A 23,259-nucleotide genomic window follows, 5' to 3' on the forward strand; every position below is an offset into this window, starting at 1 on the left:
TTTGTGACATCTTATTGCATATTCTGATTTTAGTTAAAACCATATTAAGTCAAACATAATATTGTCCTTTTCTGAATAGATACATTTAGTTCTATTAATTATTAACCACTATTATTTAATTACAGTAATTATTAGCCACTCTGATACGCTAACCTTAAAAATACACAAACAGCGCCCCCATGTGGTGGCTGGAATAAGTGCTAGTGCTGAGAATTAACTATGTGTGCTGACCACAGCAAACACAGGCTCAAATTAAGCAGTATCTATGTCTCAGTTAGGTAAGTCAGTCAGTGAAGATTTGTTGAAATGTTTGTTCAAAAGTTTCACCAGAATAAAGGTTTTCCCCGTATAAAAGCCATTTTTTGTGCAAGAGGGCAAATACAAGTGCTTCCTTACAAGTGCTTCCTTTGGCACATTCCACCTGACATACTTTTGCTAATGGCAAAACTTTGTTTCATTTTTAAACTTATATTGCAGCAGATATTTATAGTATGAAAATGGTATTACACAGTCATTTTAGTACTATATTTAAACATGTAGATATGCTGCACATCACATGTTGTATCTTTTCATATTTAGTGTGTTGTCACTATCATTAATAATACATCTGAGCCTGTAACACATGTATAAAAGTCTGCCTTACATTTCTTTATTACAGACAACTTGTGATCTCTCTATTCACCTGTGTTAAAGAAGTAACATAGCTGCTCAGCTGTAATAAGTTGTTACAGTTACGTTGTGATGTCTTAATGCGGCAGAGCCAGCAGCCAAGGTGACTGGAGGAGGACACTGAGCATAAGTACAGCTGCATGTTAAACAACAAAAGTGATCTAGCTTTTCCTTCTTGTGATATGTTTTTCCAAATGGACCGTGATTAACTAAAAGGAGATATTTATGACAAAATGTTCATTTTTTGCATTTTAGGTAAATATGGGAAAGATAAGATCTCCCTGCAAACTTCTCCATATTCTGAGCAGCAGTATTTGTTAGATCTGACTAATTCTAATATAGTTTTGTAACGAATATCTAACTGCTTTTTGGTATATTCAGGTTTGCACCAAATACTTAATTTTTTGTCCTTCAGGTCTTTCATATATAAGAGCAACACATCAAAGATTTGAGCAGCTTGTGGTAAGAGTGACGCTATGACGATGTAATACGAGGAATAAAGTACACACTGACCTATATTATAAAGCTATTGCAAATCACCTCGGAGTTCCAAGAGCTTATAAAGGATTTTGTCCTTCGGCCTGGCTCCTCTACATGAGCACTAATGTTTCTAAAGCTGCTGGAGAATGGCTTCCCAACGTAGGAAATGTGGTGCAAGAAAGGATCCCTAATGAACAAATATTCAGGTCATCTTATAGACCAACTGTTCCAGTTCTTAGAGTAGAAGGAACATTTTTGGGTGTTAATTCTCTCCCAATCTGTGTATGGTTTTATAGTTGGAGTTACCACCAGATACTCTTTTGAGAGTCTGGTGAATTATCATCACTTCTGCCATTTTTGACTACAATATACCACAAAAGCTCATTGAATCCCTGGAAATTGCATATGCAACTAAATAAATAACTAGTCTGTTCACAGTTATGGGGCCTACGGGAAGTCTGGTAAGAGCTGAGATTTCTGCAGCCGGCATCTGATTCAAGGGACCTACATCCGACTTAATACAGCGAGCACCTATGTCAAACTCAAGGAACCTACAGTGATGACTTAGGATACTCAGGGTGGCCACTGACTTTGTAAATGTTCCTCATTGGAATGACTTTCTCTGGCGCACAATGTTACATTATGGGATTAGTCAACGATTCATTAAAGCAACACAAATGCTATATGTTGAACCCATTGCTAGGGTAGCAATAAATGGAATGTTATCAGACAAAGTAACTATCACACGGGGGACAAGGCAGGGGTGTCCATGCTCTCCCCTACTTTTCGCGATATATATCGACCCGTTTATTCGGAGGCTAGAGCAAAATGTATTAATCCCCGCAATATGTGTGCATGAATTTGAGACTAAAACTCTAGCTTTTGCAGACGACATTGCCATAGTTACTAGCAGTCCAAGCAAAGCAATCGTTGAGATAGAGAAAGAGGCCCTATTTTTCGGATCTGTCTCTGGATATAAATTAAATCAAACCAAAACACAGATTATTCTTAATGACAAGATAACTATGTTAGAGTTACTAATAAAGCTGTATATCTTGGCGTAAGCATTTCGGCAGATATGGACAATATAGTTAAGGATAATGTAGAGCCTCCGATACAACGGACAAAAAAAGATCTGATACGTCTTAATAACCTTCATTTAACGTTAGGAGGAAGATCTAATGTGATCAAAATGCTATATCTCCCCAGATTTTTATATTTTTTCAGGGCCATTTGTCTAGAATTTACACCCCAACTGTTTCGATCTATTGATTCTCTATTCTCTAACTCCTGTGGGGCTTTAAAACTCCACGCCGGGCCTTAAAATATATCACTCTCCCAAAGGATAGAGGGGGGATGGCAATGCCTAATTTTAAACTCTATTATTGGGCCACGGTTTTGAGATATTGCTCTGCACTTAATTCCTTAGAGCCCATTGGTAATAGCATACCTACTCCACAAACACTTATTTTAGGTAGGGGCTCTGAAGGATGCTTGTGGCGCCATATGAATGACAATTACTTCAAGAAAATAAAATTCAAGAGTATTTATGGGATTTATAAAGTATGGGGCGGTTCGCGCAAACTGTTAGGCTTAGGACGATTTTCATATTATACCCCTATCTCTAAAAATAATGATCTTCCAGGGATATTTGATGACAGGTGCATAAACCAGTGGATACTAATAGGGATACAACAGCTTGGTTGTTTTTTTAATAAAACAGGCTTGAAGACCTTTGAAGATCTACGCAGGGACTATGACCTCTGTAATAGAGATTTTTTCAAGTACCTACAGGTTAGAGATTTTTTGTCAACCAAAGGCGGGGCTAGGGAGAAATTTCACCCTATGCAAATTATTGACCGAATTTGTAAAAAATCTTCTCTAACTATGGGGGAGATTTACGGATTTTTGAACTCTTTGGGCTCCGACGATATGGAAAAGCAATTCGGGACTTGGCAGATAAAACTAACTATATCACCCCAAATCCCTGCTCGATCCTTTGAAATGTCACAATCTAGCTTTATGTCGGCTAAACTACAAGCTCAGTACTATAAGACATTTTTTTCTCTGTATTATACTCCTAAGAAAATTGCTAAGTGGGGGGCCGGGAAAGGTACTCTATGTCCACGTTGTTCACTCTTTGAGGCTGATAGTGTCCATATGTTTGCTTCCTGTAATGTTTTGTCTAACCTAATAAGGGAGATTTCCGAGTTTTTTTCTGAAATATCGGGAACAGATATTTATATATCAACAGAGGAGATATTGTTGGCTATAACAGAGTGTGCTCGTCCTAAAAGCATGTATGGTCTGATCTTTGTAGCTATGGCTATTCTTAGGCTTTGTATAGCCTCAGCCTGGCTGGATCCAAATCCTCCGACGTTTCATCAATGGAGGGCTCGCTTTCTAGCAACATGTAATCTAGAAGTAGCCATATATAAAAAAAAAGGGCGTATTAAGTGCCAAAGAGGTATGCTGATATGGGACCCATTGATACAATGGATGTCCAACTTTATTTAGGTCTACAACAGAAACTTTTTTTTCAAAGGGAAGGCTCTAGTTAATTAGAGCTATTGATGTTCATTCTTCAATTCCACTAAATGTGTGTATTAAGACCCTCCACATATTTACTTGTTTCATGTGTTTTGGGAAACTCAGAATGTTGGTTTTTTTTTTTGTTTTTGTTCGGAATGGTGGGGAGGGGGGAGGGTGGAGGGGTAATGTTGTTATAAATTAAAAATCAATAAAGATGTTTAAAAAAAAAAAAAAAAGGAATGAACTTTGTGTGCATTTATGTTGTGTGGATCTCTTGAAACCATGGATCCATCCCTCATGGACTAAACATGGACACTGTATTAAATACTATGCAATAAACCAAGTAACCTAAAGATGCCCCGGCAGCTGATACTCACTGAATGTGCCCGACTGTCTTCAAGCGGCAAAGCCACCTGCACTCTCTTTAGCGCTATGTTGTCAGTTTCTTGGGTAAAGCACATGATCTCCTCCAGAAGCCACGTGATCTCCTCCTCCAAAGGGAACTCAAACACACCAGATCCGATGACTGGGAAAGTGATGGAACGCACAGCGGACGCCTGACACTTGTCGAGACAGCATCTAATATTGGCCCTGTAGACCTGAAACCAAGGTAATGAGATTACTCTTAACCATTTAAACTTTCATGTACATAATTTCAAGTGCAGCCTTCCTTGTACATCCTTTCGTGTACGCCACTTCATGTACATACTTTCATGTATGTCACTTCATGTACATCCTTTCATGTACATCACTTCATTTACATACTTTCATGCACATCCTTTCGTGTAAACCTTTTCACGCACATACTTTCATGTACACCCTTTCACATACATACTTTGATGTGCTTTCTTTCACACACATACTTTCATGTACACCCTTTCATACATACTTTGATGTACTTCCTTTCACACACATACTTTCATGTACACCCTTTCACACACATACTTTCATGTACACCCTTTCACGCACCTACTTTCATGTACACCCTTTCACATACATACTTTCATGTACATCCCTTCATGTGCATACTTTTATGTACATCCCTTCATGTACATCCTTTCATATAAATACTTTCAGTGTCCTTCCTTGGTCATCTGGAGAGTCTGGTGGGGTACCAGACTCAGAATCCACCGTGGCACCTACTACCCGTCCCCCAAGCCCACTGATTTCCATTGGTGAATTGATGTGTCTGGGCACCTTTTGACATTCAAACTTTGAAACCCACCTGCTGATCTGCTTTTGACCATTTTATAGAAATGTTTATTCTACTGGGAATGGTATAGTTTGGTTTCTTGACTTTAATGCAGCTGTTTAAATATTTTACGTGCCTTCTCTCAAGCAGGCCTGAGGCTTGAGCCATAACTTACCAGGGGCGGGACCAGGAACGTTCATAGAAGCCTGTTCTTATCTAACAAGGCCCTAGGCTACTAATTTGATGGAAGCTAACTTTTACACCAATAGAAACAGTCTGAAGGAGTGAACTTATTGAAGGACACAGACGCACCACAAACATCAAGTGATAGGTGCCAGTCATCTGACATTTAGATACTTTGAGCAGACAAACATTAATACACAAAGACATCCAACTGCATGTCTTACCTCTGCTGCTTGTCCCAGAAGGTTGCGATGCGGCAGAAAATTGACAAAATAAAGAATTGGTCCCTTCTGGTTAAGCTTGGGACAGTCCAAAATCTCTTTGGGTTGTAGACAGTCTGTGCCCGACTTAATGCCTTCTCGGGTAACAGCCATGATGTCTCTGGAGAAAGGGTTTGACTTCAGGTCTAGGTCAAAGGCCAATGGACAAACAAGGACGTCTGTCTGCGGAGAGATGGAAGGAGGATGCATGAAAGGAGTAGCAAGAGACATGGGTGCATGAAAGGAGGAACACAATAATTAGGAGTTTGAGAGGAGAATTACAGGGAGTGGGGCATGAGAGGAGGAGCAGAGGAAGTGAGAGCATGAAAGAAGGAGGATAGCACAAGAAGTGGGGTATGAAAGCAGGAGCGGAGTAAGTGGGTGCATGAAAGGAGGAACACCGGAAATAGGAGTTTGAGAGGAGGAGTACAGGAAGTGGGTGCATCAAAGGAGGCGCGCAAGAAGTGAGAGGAGGTTTACAGGAAGTGCGCGGATGAGAGGAGCAGCACAAGAAATAGGAGGAGTGCAGGAAGTGGGGGCATGAGATGAAGAGTACGGGAAGTGGGGTGTGAATAGAAGAGCACAGGAAGTGAGGGCACGAGAGTTCGAGCACAGCAAGTATAGCATGAGAGGAAGAGCACAGGAAGTGGCGCATGAGGAGGATGATTACAGGAAGTGGGGGAATGAAAGGAAGAGCACAGCAAGTGAGATAGAAGAGGAGGAGCACAGCCTCCCTCCCTTCATTTGTTTTGTCTCAAGCTCTCCTCTTCTCTCTTTTATCCTGTTTCTCACTCTCTTTTTCTTTCTGCTGTCTCCACTCACTTCTCTTTTGCCCCCTTCTATTTAAATCTTTTTGCCTTCCTTTTGCCTCTACTTTACCTCTTTTTGTATTTTTTTGCCTCTTTGTTGCTTTCTATTTGCTTCTCTGTTTCCTTCTGTTTGCTTTTTGTTGTCTTCTGTCATCTGTTCTCAAGTTGCTTTTCTCGACCTTTGCTACCGTGCCACACTTCCCGCCCACTGCTTCTCCTCCGATCCCAGAACTTCTGAAGAGTGACTGCAGCGCTGATGCATTTATGACACGCTGAAGGCCCACCAAAGGCAAGCATATCTGTGCCCATCACCAGAACCCTTGGACTGCAACCCCTGGTCTGCGACCCACCCACCACAGCTCAAGACACTACTCGCCCAAAGCCATCCACCTCATGAACCACAACACTCTAACTGCACTTAGGCCTCCTTCACCCAGACTCAAGGTGCGTTCTCCTGCACCTCCTGACCAGTATCTTGTGACTAGCCCACCCTGTGCCCACCAACCTCCTCCTACACACCCCAACCCGCATCCTCCGGCACCCTCAGCTCACCACTCACACAACCACACTCTGGAAAACATTACTGCATACAACACACTCCCCACTGTCACCTGCCTTCTCCTCAACACCAGCTTGCACGCTAAACTCGCCTTACAGGTCTAGTAACACCTGACCGCCCTGAAGATCACAGTGGCCATCCCCCTGGCTACAAGATCCAAAGTCAGAACAGAACCAGCAAACCCAGAGGAGGACTCACCATAATCTACAAATGTATTACGTCAATGAACGCCAGTGATCACCTAGAACCCATGGCTGTCAAACTCAGCACCTCGAGCATCACCACTTTGGGAACAGCCCTTATTTACCATCTGACAGGACCAAGATTCAACTTCTGCACCACTCTCATAAACCGTATCACTCCAATAGTACTCACCTCCAACTCCTTTGTTCTTCTCAGCTACCTCAACTTTCATATTGAGCACCATACTGAACCCAGCACCACTAACGTCTTGTAAGAACTGACCATATATGACTCGCCCAATAAGTGAAAGATCCCACCCACGTAGCTGGGCACCTCCTTGACCCTGTTTTCTCCAACTTCTCCGGCATAAAGATGAACAAACACACGCCTCACCTGGACAGGCCACTCCCCCGTCTGCTTCAGCCTGCATGTGTCAATCAATCAAAGTTTCAATAAAGGATTTGTTGAAGCACAACCACTCACCCGTAAGGGTGTCAAGGCGTTAGGGTGGGGGGGAAGGGGGGTGCAGGTTGCATTCCATCAAGGAGGGGGTCTGTCGAAGAGCCAGGTTGTGAGGTTTCTTGTGAAGATGGGGAGCGATGTTGTCTGTCTGAGGTGGAGCGGAAGGGGGTTCCATGCTTTAACTGCGAGGAAGGAGAAGGAGCAGCCTCCCGATCTGGTCTTTCTGGTGCGGGGGACCACGGCGTAAGAGAACTGGGCTGATCGTACGGTCCTTTGGGGTGCCTGGAATTTGAGTCGGCTGTTCAGGTATGCTGGTCCGGTGCTGTGGAGGGCCTTGAGGGCGTGGGTGACAATCTTGAAAGTGGTTCTCGCCTCGACGGGGAGCCAGTGGAGTGTGCGCAGGTGCTGGGAGATGTGGCAGTATTTTGGCAGGTTGAGGACTAGTCTTGCGGCGGTGTTCTGGATGTTCTGTAGCTTGCGGTGAGATTTTTGTTTTTTACGGCATAGAGTGTGTTGCCGTAGTCGAGTCTGCTAGTGACCAGGGGGTGGGTGACGGTCTTTCGGTGTTCAAGGGGGACCCATTTGAAGGTCTTACGGAGGAGGCGGAGGATGTGGCAGCAGGAAGACGAGACGGAGTTGATTTGACAGTCCATTTTGAGCTCGGAGTCCAGGATGATTCCCAGGTTGCGTGCGTGGTCCGTGGGGGTTGGCGGGTTTCCGAGGGCAGGGGGCCACCAGGTGTTGCTCCAGGCGTCGGGGTTTGGGCCCATGATGAGTACTTCTGTTTTGTTGGTGTTTAGTTGCAGGCAGCTGTTTTTCATCCATTTCCAAACCTTTACAGAGTGAAACTAAGCAGTACCTCCAGGTCAAATTGGAACAAGAGCCCCAAAGAAATCTAGACCGAAGAACTTCAGTCTCAACCCAAGACACAGCACAATGACCTATCGCACCCCACCATGAACCTCAACATACAGATCACTTTATTTTGCATACTCCCTCATGCCACTAATAACCACCTCATCATCTTGGACTAAGCCATAGACAACTGGTATATAGTAGATCTCCTCCTCACCGAATACAACTGCAAACAGGTGGAACGCTAATGGCGCCAAGCCCACGACAACAAAGACAGCAACAAATCAGCCTTCTGGACTCAGAGTTAAATATACCTGAGGTGGACCCAGTAAGGTTCAGAATCTTGATCTATTACATATAAAATTCCAGAATGATTCGGTTGGGAAGACATATTAACAGCAAAAAAGATACAGAAAATGAACTCTTTTGATAAGGGTTCAAGAACTCCCCTTAAACAGGTTATGTAGTGACAACACACTATGCCTGAAACAAAACTATATTAAGAATTCTCAGATAACAACATTATGTAGACGGGTGTTCCATAACGTGAGATTGGTGCATTTCTCATAAAAGTGAGGACACAACAAAAGACAAATGCACAACATAAAATATATCATTAAGAGCCTGTGACCAGATATATATAAAGTTTGACAAATGGGGCAAGTTGTAAACTTCTTGTTTAGTCCCATAACAGTCAATCCGCATCAAGGCCATAACTTAATTAATTAACGATAATTCTACCCATGTATGCTTTGGAAATGGCTCTTCCTCAGGGCAACATGTAGGGGATACACACCCGAAAAGCACTTAATGGCTAGTGGATGTATTACTATAGGGCCTAGATCCATGGTAGGCACCCAGAGCTGGAACCATCTGCTGTACTGGTATCTGGTTCTATAGACCTCGACTCAAGCTTATGATTAACAGGCAGCTCCATTAATTTTAAGCTTGAGCTCAGTGTATCTTCGAAGTCTATTCACCTGGATACCAGTTAAGGGGATGCTTACAGTTCTGCAGGCCTACCAGGACTATATATAGTATTACTCCCGCTCATCATTAGGTGGTTTTCTAGGGTGTATCCACTCCTTGTTGTCCTGAGGAAACCCTGGTTTCACCGTATACATGGGTCGAAACATCAACAATGAATTCAGTTATGAGCTTGATGCAGATTGAATGTTATGGGGCTAAACGAGGAGTTGACAACTTGCCCCATTCATCAAACTGTAGGTGTAATTGCTTTATAGTTTGACAGAGAGGGTGCTCACCTATACATCAGTGGTTTCCAATTCTATTTTGAGTAAGAGGGCACTCAAGGTTTACACGGTAGAACCTCAACTGGCTCCACCAGCACAAACCATTGACCCGTGAGCAATCAATTACCACACCCTGATATGCCCCATGAGGCATGGTGTTTCCAGGCAGGAAAATAGCTAATCAGCACACAGACCAGGGAGAAAGTGCTCTGCACATCAGGGCCACTGATTTTATGTTTTTTAAGAAAATTACTCCTAATTTGACAATTTGCATCCTGAAAACAAAAAGGTTTGCAGAGCAGGCGCATCACAAATGGTATAAACTTGTAAAAGGTTAAGTACCTTCAGTAAAGCCACAGAAATCCTCATCTATCTGGTGTGGATCTTTAAATTTGGTGGGTAGTCTTATGTCAGGGCAGTGGAGGCACTGTCCTTTGGTAACCTGGCAGGCCTCAAGCCAGACTGTAACTAGCCTTCCTATTCTGCTGCTAACACTGCATTCCTATCCTCAGGTCACAAAGATACAGCCGGGCAGAGGAGCAATTAGCTGAAAGCTGGCCACTAAGATTAACAGATCATAGGTGATTTCTTCATGTTAGGGACCGATTTACTAAGATTTCCTGCAACGCAGTGTAACAGGGCAGCTTGCTGTGCTGCGATGCTTGACAGGGAGACAGCAGAAATGCACCATATTTACAAATGTGTGGCAGATTTCTGGTGCCTCCTAGCACTGGCACAGGCATCCATGCACCATGCTAAAAGGGTGCCTGCATTACAGGTAGGAGGATTTTAGGCAGGAAAGGATACCTTTGTGCACAAAAACAATATTTAAAGGCATTTTCCTCTTTCTATGCATGCTGCAAGGACAAAACAGTTCCCTAGTAAATCTGGGCCTTATTGTCCAACAGTTGCTTTACATTTTAGTGAGTGAGAGCTTTACCATCGCTCCTGCAATACTGGAGACTACGACAGAATGTATTTCGATGGATGAGATAGAGGTGGGGCAGCGGAATAAGTCATCTGGACTGACGCAATCGCGTGGATCAAACATCTGCCCGGGATGGAGTTCTGCCACACAACCGAACGTTCTGGCAGCGTTTTTCAACCAACTACTTCCAGCTTCATACAAATACTGCCAGGCTCCTGGGGTCTTCAATATAACAACTTCTTCCTCTATCACACTAAAAAACTTTTCCAATAATGCCTTTGCCCTCAGAGCTTCTGTCTCTGTGCCCACCACTGCCACCCGATAAGGATTTGTTGCATCTTGAAACAGGAGGACATCAACAGTCTTTGTTTCTTTCTTGTTGAGTTCTTTCTGTAGACACTCTATGATATTTGCCGGCTCTTCACTGAAAAAGACTGCCCTGGCTGGGCCTGGCATCTCAACACAACACTCTTGAATAGTGCGTTGCAGTAAAGTATTTGCCCAATTGATCTCCTCAGTGCTGACTCCCAGAAGCTTCAATTCTCCATCGTTGTAAACAAGACCCACGAGCACTCCCTTGGAGAAGAAGGCTTCATCGTTGAATTTGTCAAGATTGACTGTTTTCAGGAAAGAACACTGATTCATTGTCAGCTGGACATCAGCGAGCAGGAGGCTGTGCAGAATCTCACTGCATCTCTCTTCGGCAGCAAAGTACTCTTCTCTGGGGCCTTCCAGGAGGGCCACGGAGAGAGGCTCATCCAGAAGAACCTTCAGCCCCGGGTACCTGCTTCCGCTGTCTCTTTTTAAACATTCAATGACTATGAAGGCTGAGGTCTTGTTGGTAATCCTCCATCCTCTCCTTATCAGCTCCTTCTTGAAGGTCAGCTCTTTGCAGGCCGCCAACAGCTCTTTGACATCACGCTGATGCCCAATCACCGTCATCTGGTTCAGAACTCTGATGGATTCGAACTGACCCAACAGAGAGTCTCTGTCACTGTGGAGAAGTTGAGCTAGCTTTGTCTCTTCTTCTGCATGCATGTATTCACCAATGGCTACCTCCAGGGCCGCTCTCATTATCTCTGTCCACCCCAGGAACTCCTGTTCAGAGATCTTTCCACTTGTTAGGGGAACAACCTGCAGGGAATGGGAGCTTGGATACACAGACATCTTCCCTCCAAACCTTTCCATCTTCCTGCAGATGTCTTCTTGAGCCGTGTTGCATTCAATGAGATATTTTATAAATATTGGGTCTTCGGGGACCCACAATCCAAGATTCTCTGTAATAGAAACAGTGAAAGGCAATAGGTTATATAAGAGTAAAGGTTGCACATTGATTTTACTGTTTACTATGGACTTGTCCTGTCAATAGTGGCCTTATCGTGATAGCACCGGAGTGCGATATAGGACATAATGTACACTTGAAATGGCCAAGAATTAAACTTATATTAGAGCAAAATAGATTTGGAAGCTGAAATGTATTCACTATGATCAGCTCTTCTCTTCCATTTATAGAAGTTTGCCTCGCTTTACCACTGGTGCCCCGGTTGGCTGCCCAGAATGTATACGTCTTTGGCTGGTACAAGTTTATTTTTACCAAACATACTGGTTTTCTAAACACATTCAGACACAGCTATGGTTTTGTTTGTATACTCCACTCAAAACGGCTAAACAAAATGGCAGTTCAAACAAGCTTTGACACAGATGCTTGGTTAGGTATAAACGTGCAAACGCTTACAAATATAGAGCATGCCTCGGTTTGAATGTGTTGTATTAATCAGATTGTAAAAAGAGACTCAGACAGAATAGCTGTGAACTAGTACTCTTTGGTAAGGTTGCTAAATAGTTACAGTTTTCTGCTTACACTCAGATCCCTCTTATAAGTGATTTGAAATGATCATAAAGTGGTACTGAGGGCGAAATCTGCAGATATTCCTGAGGTCAAACTCGAAGAGAAGCTGGCTAATTGAAAAGCATGCCATGTGGCTGATGCCAGACCCCGTTCGGAGGGCAACAGGGCAGACAGAGGGGCCACCAGGTTCAGTGTGGGGGTCAGAGCTCAGAACTCAACAGACACTATAACATAATGCCCTGAAACGAAGCTGTGTTGAATGCTCGTCAGGTTGGTGCTTGTCAGGTTGGTGCTTGAAAGTTGCTGAAACTTTTTAAATCATTTTTATTCTTACCTTGTCATTTGTGTTTTTTACTGGTTATTGCTATTTGCACATGACGGACTTTGCTGCTTTACACTATCTTTGCTGATAACGCTGCTCATTCAATCCGCACGCTGTATTCTTACGGTGCCGGAAGGGGGGGAATTACTGGCAGGACACTGCCATTTTGGCGGTTTGCGGTTAGCGTAATAGTCTTTTTGAAACCTCTCAGCATAAATGTTCACGCTGCCGCGACCGCGCAGCGCTACCACCTGAAATGAAGCTGTGTTGAATGCTCGTCAGGTTGGTGCTTAAAAGTTGCTGATACTTTTTTAATCAGTTTTATTCTTACCTTGTTATTTGTGTTTTTTACTGGGTATTGCTATTTGCACATGACGGGCTTTGCTGCTTTGCACTATCTTTGCTGATAACGCTGCTCATTTAATCCGCACACTGTATTATTACGGTGCCGGAAGGGGGAATTACTGGCAGGACACCCCCATTTTGGCGGTTAGCGTTATGGTCTTTTTGAAACCTCTCAACATAAATTTTTACGCTGCCGTGACCGTGCAGCGGGCGCGCCAAAGGCAAGCCCGTCTGCGCCCGTCCACGCTAAGTCCGGGCTCAGGGCCAGTCCCCCTGGCCCTTCCATACCTGCCATTAGAGGTTATTCCAGGGAGGAGCTATTGATTTGGGACCCGAAAGGGGGTAAGGCCAGTTGCCCAAGGGTAAACCCTGAATCTATCAGGGGAGCGTTGGTTGAGCGCCGTCATAATTGTCATTATACGTGGATTTCGGAGCACTCTTGTAGTACAGGGTGCAATATTTCTGGGGGCAGGACAAGTCTAACCACTCAAGAGCCTCAGAAATGTCTCCTCCTTAATGCTAGGTCCTTAATTAAACATAGTGTAGAATGTGCTCTGTTTATTGAAGATCTGGACCCGATCTTGTTAAAGCCATTCCCTCCGGCGTTTTATGTTTTACACTTGACAGACCCACCAAAAGAGGTGGTGGGCTGGCAGTGATATATCGTGAATCCCTGAAGCCTTCCTTTGTCAAGGTCCCTAATCTGGCTTGTGAGGCAGTGTCTATTAACATTCAAATATCAGACCATGACACATTCAATGCCATTCTTCTCTATCGACCCCCGGGTTCCAGGGGTGGTTTTCTAGACTCCATTGGTACACTTCTAGAGGAAGGGTTGTGTAATAAGTCTCTTACGGTAATGGGAGATTTTAACTTTCACCTTGAAGATCTTACGGACACCGACAATATTAAACTGCAGCACATTTTTAGTGGAGGTGATCTTAAGCAATTAGTGATAGATCCCACTCGTTCTGCAGGACACATCTTGGATGGAATCTTCTCAAATAATCCTAACCTTGTCTATACTAAAACTGTCCCACTCACTTGGACTGATCATGCGGCAATTCTTTTTGACTTTAAACAAGCCAATCGTCACTCCTATAAATCTTCTACAAAGGCAGTCACAACCATTAGGGCCTGGAAAAATATTGATAGTTCTGAACTGGGAAATCCGTTGAAAGCTTCACGGCCCGTTCCATCCTTTAATGTTGAGAAAGCTACAAACTCCTATACGGAATGGGTAGACTCTGCTTGTTGGAAACTAGCGCCGGGCAAACAATGTATTTTCAAGCGGGCATTGCCATCTGCCCCATGGTACACTGAAAATCTAAAAAAACACAAACTTGAATGCAAAAAGTTAGAACGTAAGTGGAGGAGAGTGTATGAAATCTATGACAAAGAGATCTATAAATTATGTCTTTCCAAATATAAAAAATTGCTTTTTGAAACCAAAAAGATATATTTTGGAGAACAAATTAGGAAGGCTGGACCCTCATCTAAGGTCCTGTTTAACACAATCTCCAGGCTTACTTCTCCCGCTAGTCCCAAAATTGGAAGCAGTCCAGAATTATGTGAGACTCTGGCTGCTTTCTTTTTACAAAAGGTTGAAAACATATTTTCCTCCTTTACCTTCACGCCCACAGATGCCACGGTGGCCGTTCTAACACGGCCTTCTGACTACAACAGGCATACGCCAACGCTAGATCATTTTACATAATTGGATCTATCTGGAGTTACTAAACTCTTACTTGACATTCGGTCAGGCTCCCCTTTAGACCCTTGCCTAGTCATCATTCTGAAACAGGTTCCTGAAGTTATTGGGGAAGCTCTTACGCCATTGTTTGCATCTATTTTTTATACTGGTCATTTTCCGAGTTCTTGGAAAATAGCTTCCATTCTTCCCCTTCTAAAGAAGCCCACCCTGGACCCACTTGTTCCCAGCAACTACAGGCCTATCTCTCATCTCCCCTTTCCTGGAAAGATGATTGAGAGGGCCATGAATGGTCAACTCAGCTCTTTCCTCCGAACCAACTCTTTGCTTGACAGTACACAGTTCGGCTTCCATGCTGAACATAGCACTGAGCTGGCATTGATTAAATCTACAGAGGAGGTCAGAAAGGCCCTGGACCAAGGTGGTGTCGCTATACTCATCTTATTGGACCTTTCGGCCGCAGTTGATACGGTCCATCACGCAGTCTTAATGGACCGTTTATTGGCGGTCGGGGTTAAAGGCTGTCGTACTTTGGTATTTGGGACCACGTAGGAGACAGAGCCCTACCCCTGTTTATTCATGTATTAGCAAACCGCGATTGGTCAATACGGTATGTACAAGCGCTTTGCATAACGTCCCATTGCCAAATGCACTATGTATACGTTATTATACATTGACTCCGTGGGGATGTATGTCGTTACAACGCACACTTTTACAACGCATGCACTTACAACGCATTTTTTACAACGCACAATTCATTACAACGCATGACATTACAACGCATGACACTACAACGCATTTTTAAAAACTACCTTTACAACGCATTCCATTACAACGCATACTACCATTACAACGCATAACATTACAACGCATAATATTAAATTGCATTTAAGGTAAGTATTAGATAGTATAGGGGTAAAAATTACTTTTCTAACTCCAGGGGGTGCAACAGTAGGGTAAGTGTTGGATAGTATAGGGGTAAAAATTACTATTCTAACTCCAGGGGGTGCAACAGTAGGGAAAGTGTTGGATAGTATAGGGGTAAAAATTACTATTCTAACTCCAGGGGGTGCAACAGTAGGCAAAGTGTTGGATAGTATAGGGGTAAAAATTACTATTCTAACTCCAGGGGGTGCAACAGTAGGGAAAGTGTTGGATAGTATAGGGGTAAAAATTACTATTCTAACTCCAGGGGGGTCAACAGTAGGGTAAGTGTTGGATAGTATAGGGGTAAAAATTACTATTCTAACTCCAGGGGGTGCAACAGTAGGGTAAGTGTTGGATAGTATAGGGGTAAAAATTACTATTCTAACTCCAGGGGGTGCAACAGTAGGGTAAGTGTTGGATAGTATAGGGGTAAAAATTACTATTCTAACTCCAGGGGGTGCAACAGTAGGGTAAGTGTTGGATAGTATAGGGGTAATAATTACTATTCTAACTCCAGGGGGTGCAACAGTAGGGTAAGTGTTGGATAGTGTAGTGTAATATTATGCGTTGTAATGTTATGCGTTGTAATGGTAGTATGCGTTGTAATGGAATGCGTTGTAAAGGTAGTTTTTAAAAATGCGTTGTAGTGTCATGCTTTGTAATGTCATGCGTTGTAATGGATTGTGCGTTGTAAAAAATGCGTTGTAAGTGTAGTGCGTTGTAAAAGTTGCGTTGTAAAGGTTGTTCCCCCTCCGTGGGTTCCATCTTGGAGCAGTGGCCATCTTATAGTTGCCCTCACATAGACTACACTCTAAGAACAAATACAGGCCTCCAGAACACATGTACTTTCCTTTGACTTCTCTGTGACCTGGGCAGCTTGGCTCCGCTGCACCAGGTCAGTCCGGTCTCACGAGCTCCCCGTCCCCTGGCCACCTGTGATTAGCATCAGGGCTTGACACACCATAAAGTCTTTTCATCCTACACGAGCCTCCAGCTAATCTCTTTCGCACCTGACTGTTCCTGCTTTATGGCTCGTTTCCCAAAACAGGAGATGCTCATGTTTATTGGGGTCAGTTGATATCTGATGTGGGATCTGAGCCTTGCTGGGTAAATAATTGCGGGCTGGCTGAACTGAAATATGAGATTGCAATCATGACTCTGCTTGTTCTTTGAAGTAAAATATGTGAATGACCAACTGCAAGAGAAGGGCGGTGTTGCCCAGAGCGTAACATTCTCCATAAAAAAGGAGACTGGTTTCTGTTCTGGAGACTGCCTCATTCAGTTGCTAAGGCTTCTGTGCGACGTAGTCTCACTCATTTAATGTTTAATAAAGATGTATTTTTCATATTTCAGCTTCTTCTGCCAGTTTCCTTGTTACATTACCATGAGAGCGTCTTTTATAATACTACAGCAACAGGATAACCCGAAGTCATAGGGTGCTATCCCTGGCACCGCTGGGGTCCTAAAATCCCCGGTACTTCAAGGCAAGGCCTGGGATCTCCTCAAATCTTTTTTGACCAATAGAACTCAGACAGTAGATCTTAGTAGAGATAGATCCAGGCCATTTTTTCTTCCCTGTGGTGTTCCGCAGGGGTCCTCGCTCAGCCCTACATTGTTTAACGTGTATGTGGCACCACTGGCAGTCCTGATTAGATCATTTGGATTCCAGTTAACTTCATATGCGGATGACACACAAATTGTGTTGTCTATCCAGAAGGGGTCTGAGTCTGAGACCGGATCCAGATGCCACAACTGTATGCAGGCGATTGCAGCCTGGATGGCATCTAACTGCCTTAAGCTTAATGTAGGCAAAACAGAGGTGATTGTTTTTGGGAACATTGTTAACCTCTGGACACCGGATTGGTGGCCAACAGAAATGGGTTCACCCCCAGTACCTGTGGCACGGGCTAAGAACCTGGGAGTGATTCTTAATCTGAAGCTCTCCTTCGGTGACCAAATCAGCAGGGTTGTCTCCTCCTGCTTTTTTATTCTTAGAACCCTCAGAAAAATCAAATTCCTCCTCCCGGAAGACAGCCTGAAGACAGCAGTCACTGCGCTCATTCTGTCTCGACTGGACTACTGCAATAGTCTCTATATTAACATCCAAGAGAGACATCTGGCTAGACTCCAGCTCGTGCACAATGCTGCGGCTAGGCTGATCACAGGGACACCTAGGTTTGTTTCGGTAAGGATGGGTCTTAAGACACTCCATTGGTTACCTGTTATACAACTAATTCAGTTTAAGGCCTTGTGGATAGTTTTTAAGGCACTCACCGGAGATGGTCCTGATTTTCTGAAACATGCCCTTCAGTGGTATGTTCCTGGAAGAGTCTTACATTCGGTGCAAGCCAAACAAGTGACCCTTCCCCGCTATAACAAGGCTAGTTGGGGATGCAGGAGCTTTTGCCATTGTGCTGCTAAGGCATGGAACAGCTTGCCTTTCCATCGTAGAAACATAACTGAGCTCCTCTCCTTTAGGAAATAATTAAAAACTTGGCTATTTATATAATCACCTTTTCCAGCAAACAACCACAGGTTAATTTCAGGAGGGTAGTGCACAGCGCCAGGACACCTCTGGGTAACAGAGCGCTATAGAAGTCATTCTAACATAACATAACTTAGTCTATTGAGTATAATGTACAGGAAAGGATTGTACTAAACTGTGTTTCAACAGTGAGGTGCTGCACCCCCTCGGTTCCTGTTATTAGTTCCCCCTCCTGCCATCTTCGAGATCCTGCGATTACCAACCCCCAGCCTTCGAGGAGTTCAAGTAATGATTAAGCACAGGTGCTGATGGCTCAAAGTGTTCTCACTGGTTCAAGGAGCAGCTCAGTACAATGTCTTCATCATTGCTTTTATAAGTCGTCTCCAGTGGACGCGTGCCCATTTACCTTAGTCTATTGTTTCGCAGTGCAGGCTGAGCCCTGCGTTTTACACGTACCTGGTAGTCATGGCTGTGCAGAGGACATGGGTTTTACCCAAGTCCTCATGGCTTGACTCTTCTTTTGTGGGGCAGTGAATTCCACAGCTCCTGGTGGTGGTGGCTAAGGACAGTTGCAGCCTCCAGGCTTCGGAAGTGACTCAGATTCCTTCTCTTTGGTGGCAGCAACAATCTCTTCCACCCAAGGCAGACTGGCTGGCTACATGGTGGCTCAATCCTGAACTGGACATAGACCAATGGACCCCTTTCACAGCACAGGTCACTCCTGGAACACTCTCCTGGTTCATCAGTTTTATTCTGGGACGTTTCACGCTGGGAACATGCGGCGCTTCTCCTCTTGTACAGTGTCTCCTCCCGCAGGACCAGCCGCACTCCTCCCCTCTCTCAGCAGGAAGGCTGCTGGTTATGCAGACTTTCAGCTCCTCCAGCAGAAAGCGCTGAATTCAGTAGATGTCACTTGTGCATGGACGGGTGCCTTCCATGCAGACACCAGAACTCGTGGCACAGTAGCTCGTTGAGTGCTCTCTTCCTTGGTCTCTTCCTTGGTCACAAAGAACTTGGAACTAGAACAAGGTGGAATGATTTGAATCCCACTTTTATACACTTTTCCATGCAGGGGGTGTGGCTCCGGCGCCTACGCCTTCATAACTATCTTGGGCCACTTCTTTTTAAATGCCAAGGTTGATCTCCAGACCCAGCCTTTGTGCAGTCAAGTCTCTTATAGCTGGTAGCGATCGGGGCGTTCCAAGCAGGAGAACCCAAACATGGATGCAATGAACGGTGAAATCTTTGCTCAATCCTGTTATCGGCTTTCCTGTAGGAGTATTCAGGGACTGACAAAGGGGGGAACCCACCTAGAAACTACCTCAACAACAGAAACTGTAGTCTAACCCTCGCCCCTACCATCCACCAAACGGCCATACGCAATACGCTTTCAATGTGTGTGGATGTTACTCTCACCCGACATTATCCTCACCCCAACCATCTTATGCCAAGCTCAACCAGAGTCATGCAACACAGAGAGCCCTACTACCACACGTGTGCTACACACGTACTGCACATACACATTTATTTGACATGCAAATGGAAAGTCAGTGCAAGATTCTGGGTTTCACTTCACAGGAGAACTTCATATGAGAGGGGTCAGCAGACTGCACTCTCAATGGCACAGAAAAAGGTCTGTTCACAATAGAGATTCACCATCCACGATATGCGGCCACAACAACCTTCTGTGGTACAACCAGGACGAGGACAGTACTGCTCCGTTCACTTTAAGGACATGCTTCATGCACCCTTCTTGGTGACAGGGCAGGTGCTGAACCTCACATTGTCATGGACAAGCACAGACCTCTGCACACACGCTAGACTTGCATAATGTCATGGCCAAAATAAAAGTAAAGATACCTGTTTTACGAGCGGGCCAGTAGGCAGCACTCTCGCTGGTCATCATAAAAAGAATTGGTCACACCATTAATCACAAAACACAAAAGGCTGACACCACTGCTTTACGTGATGTACTCAGGGAATGGACAGAAGTCACATAATAGGTCCTGGACCTGGAATAGTCATAGACAGGCCTAAGCCTCTATGCACACACCAGATTAAGATGATGCTAGGGCAAAAATAGGATACTGGATAAACATGCATTTGGGCACTCAGGGCAGGGGTACATGTTCGCTTACCATGCAGGGACCATTCCGGTCGCAACGGGCAGACTTCAGGTAAAGTTTCCTCACCCCAGGTAGACTGACTCTCAGACAGACAGATGCTGTGACCACACAGTTTTGAGTACTCTGTGGATCACTCCCTTCCTTGGTTATGGAGAAAGTGGAACTGGAACAAAGTGCGATGGTTGATTCGGTTCCAACTTACATGCACATTTACAAAGCAGGGCATGTGGACCCACTGCCTTAATCTTCAGAACTGGTTTGGGTGTATTCTGTTTCAAGTGTCCTTCACATGCTGCTCTCCAGACACAGCTTTGTTTAAAGTAGATAGCACTGGGTCTTTCTCCACAACATGGGCGCAATGAAATAAAAGAAGTTTGCACCTTGTCTTCATCTGCCTCTCTGAAGCATTTGCATACATGATAAGAGTCTTTCTAAAACTCACAAGATTTTGTTTATAAAAGAACAAGTTTACTTACTGAAAATGAAAAGCTGGTGTGCAGAGAAAAGTTTATGTGTTTACTTAAAATTGCAATCTGATATGTTTTGACAACATGAATGAATTTCTACATTATTGGAACCCAGGTAGTCAGGGATAGACAAAAGACCAAGAACCTTCGCACCCTGAACAACAGAACCAGCGGTCCCACATTTCACCCCTTCAATTCACCAGTGGTAATGATCAGGATGAACGACTCAGCAGCCCCTGACGAACAAAGCCTTCATGGGAGTTCTAAAGGTAGTCCTCTCTCCATCCTCCTTCCTTCAGTGTCTGCATCGCCACCCTCTGGCTATAGGAATTCAGGAAACATGCTTCCGCTGCCTGGGAAGCTATCCTCATCCTCCATCTTATGCCACGTGAAACCAGGGGCATTCAAAATGGATCCCACTTATACTGGCAAAATGCTTTGCTGCCCCTCCCTGGGGAGGGGGGGGGGGGGGAGTGCGGCCGAGCTGTTTGTTAGGGCCGATTTTGGCTGATTTTGTTACAGGGGACCGAAATTGCCGGCCCCAGTTAACAAAAACGGCCCACAGGGGCCCAAAACCGGCTTCCACCATGGCGGCCCACCGGGGGGACGCCGGTGCCCGCAACGGCCAGTCCGGTCCTGCACTTATTCCAAGATTTAGACTAATACACCAGTGGCGGCTCCTCCGCTAAGGCAGAGGAGCGTCTCCCCACTGGTCTTTGAGCACGAAAGATCCGACTCTGGTATATGGATGCATGTCGGGAAGCCCTTAGTGGCAGAGCCCCCCCACTTGCTAACAAAAACACGTAAGGGGAGGATACTGTGCCTAAACTGAATATATAACCTTTTAGCGAGAGGTGGCTGCATGACGTTGATGACAGGGTCTAGCCAATATTGAGATTTTATTTCTAAAAAAGATGTCAATGTTCCCACCTTGCAGCACCCTTGCAGTAAGGTTACATTGTAGTCCCTATATCTCTTGGACAGAACCTTCCTGGGTGTTAGCTGGCAGCTATCTTCAGCACTATCCCATAGGTTACTCATTCCCATAGAGTTTAAAGAGGTCCTAATGTGAGCCAGCCATGGGATTTTGCTGGCTCCATAGAGGTTGACTACTTCCCTCAGTTCCTCTCTGTACACTGATAATTCTGCTCCATAGGTGACGCCAGTATAAAAAAGGTCGAAGAGCAACCTCTACTGCAATTGGCCCTACTCTCAAATCCATACGGAGCGGTGTAAGTGGAGTGCTATTCGGGAGACCCAGGAGTTGTCTGATGAAAGAATTCTCGATGTTAGAAAGATGGTCCGATGGAAGAAATCCCCAGATTTCTGCCCCATACAGGGCGGCCCCCCTAGCTTGGGTCGTATACACTTCCAGAACCGGCCCAATCGTCTTGTTTGTGCACTTCCTCTGTAACTTTGCTAACCCCGCCCCCCGTGGTCTGGGCTAATGTGAAACTAACTTTCTTTGTTTGTACTCCCCACTCCATTTTCTCAGTCAGTGATAATCCCAGATATTCGTAAACCGAGACTTTCTCCAGAAATATTCCATCCAGATGGGGGTTGGGGCGGGTAGAATGCCCTGCATTAAATACCATATATTTTGTTTTCTGGGTGTTTATTGCCAAACCCCTGATCCTGCAAAACGAGTGAAAGATGTCCAAAACCCTCTGTATTCCCATAGAGGATCTAGACAGTAGGAGGGTATCGCCGCGAACATTAACTGATGCTGTCTGTTCCCATTTAGTACTCTTTCTTTCTTTGTCTACTTCCTTTGCTGCTATTCCCTAAATCTCTCCCCCCCCCTGCCTGCTACACCGCCTAGCCCCCTGTCCTTTTGTGCCCTTTGACAAAGCACTCCTTCTCCCCTTGTTGGGGAAAGATCCAATAGTTATACTCTGGAGTCTCAGTGAACCCGCTGAGAGAGTCCACAGCGCCTAGGGATCCACTCACTGTAGAGGTATGGTATGGCACCCCTTGCCAAAGCACTCCCTCTCCCCTTTTTGGGAAAGGATCCAGTATGTAGGCCTTGGAGTCTCAGAGACCCCTCTGAGAGAGTCCACTGTGTATAGGGAGCCTCTCGCAACAGAGATGGGCAAATGATACCACTTCCCCTGGGATCACAGCTTACTGGACTTTGGACGCAGCTTTGACTCGCCTACCGGTTTGTGTCCCCGTCACCCTCCCCCTCCTCTTTCCATGCTGTGTCTCTCACCTTCCCCTCCTCCATTCTCTGTTTACTTTCCCTGGGATCACAGCTTACTGGACTATGGACGCAGCTTTGACTCGTCTACCGGTTTGTGTCCCCGTCACCCCACTCATCTCTCCATGCTGTGTCTCTCACCCTCCCCTCCTCTTCCCCTCCTCCATTCTCTGTCTACTTCCCCTGCCTACTACACCGCCTAGCCCCCTGTCCTTTTGTGCCCTTTGACTAAGCACTCCTTCTCCCCTTGTGGGGGAATGATCCAATATTTATACTCTGGAGTCTCAGCGAACCCGCTGAGAGAGTCCACAGCGCCAAGGGAGCCACTCACCGATTTGTGTCCCCGTCACCCTCCCCCTCCTCTTTCCATGCTGTGTCTCTCACCCTCCCCTTCTCTTCCCCTCCTCCATTCTCTGTCTACTTCCCCTGCTCCTAACCCTCCTCCCCTGAATCTCTCCCCTT

The 23,259-nt window shown here is 45.0% G+C and overlaps 1 protein-coding gene across 6 annotated transcripts in view; it reads right to left on the bottom strand.

Annotated features, from left to right (window-relative positions):
• LOC146830241 (uncharacterized) overlaps positions 1–23,259 on the bottom strand; it is a 649,260-nt gene that overhangs the window by 281,255 nt on the left and 344,746 nt on the right. For all 6 annotated transcript variants that reach the window (XM_085604449.1, XM_085604447.1, XM_085604446.1 and 3 more), the window contains exons 7-9: positions 10,378–11,642; positions 5,281–5,499; positions 4,059–4,280 (exon numbers count right to left, since the gene is read on the bottom strand). In XM_085604449.1, the coding sequence (XP_085460575.1) occupies positions 4,059–4,280; positions 5,281–5,499; positions 10,378–11,642 (1,706 nt within the window). The remainder of the gene's footprint in view (positions 1–4,058; positions 4,281–5,280; positions 5,500–10,377; positions 11,643–23,259) is intronic.

Source organism: Triturus cristatus, chromosome 5_1, assembly GCF_964204655.1.
Source record: "Triturus cristatus chromosome 5_1, aTriCri1.1, whole genome shotgun sequence".
NCBI lineage: Eukaryota > Metazoa > Chordata > Amphibia > Caudata > Salamandridae > Triturus > Triturus cristatus.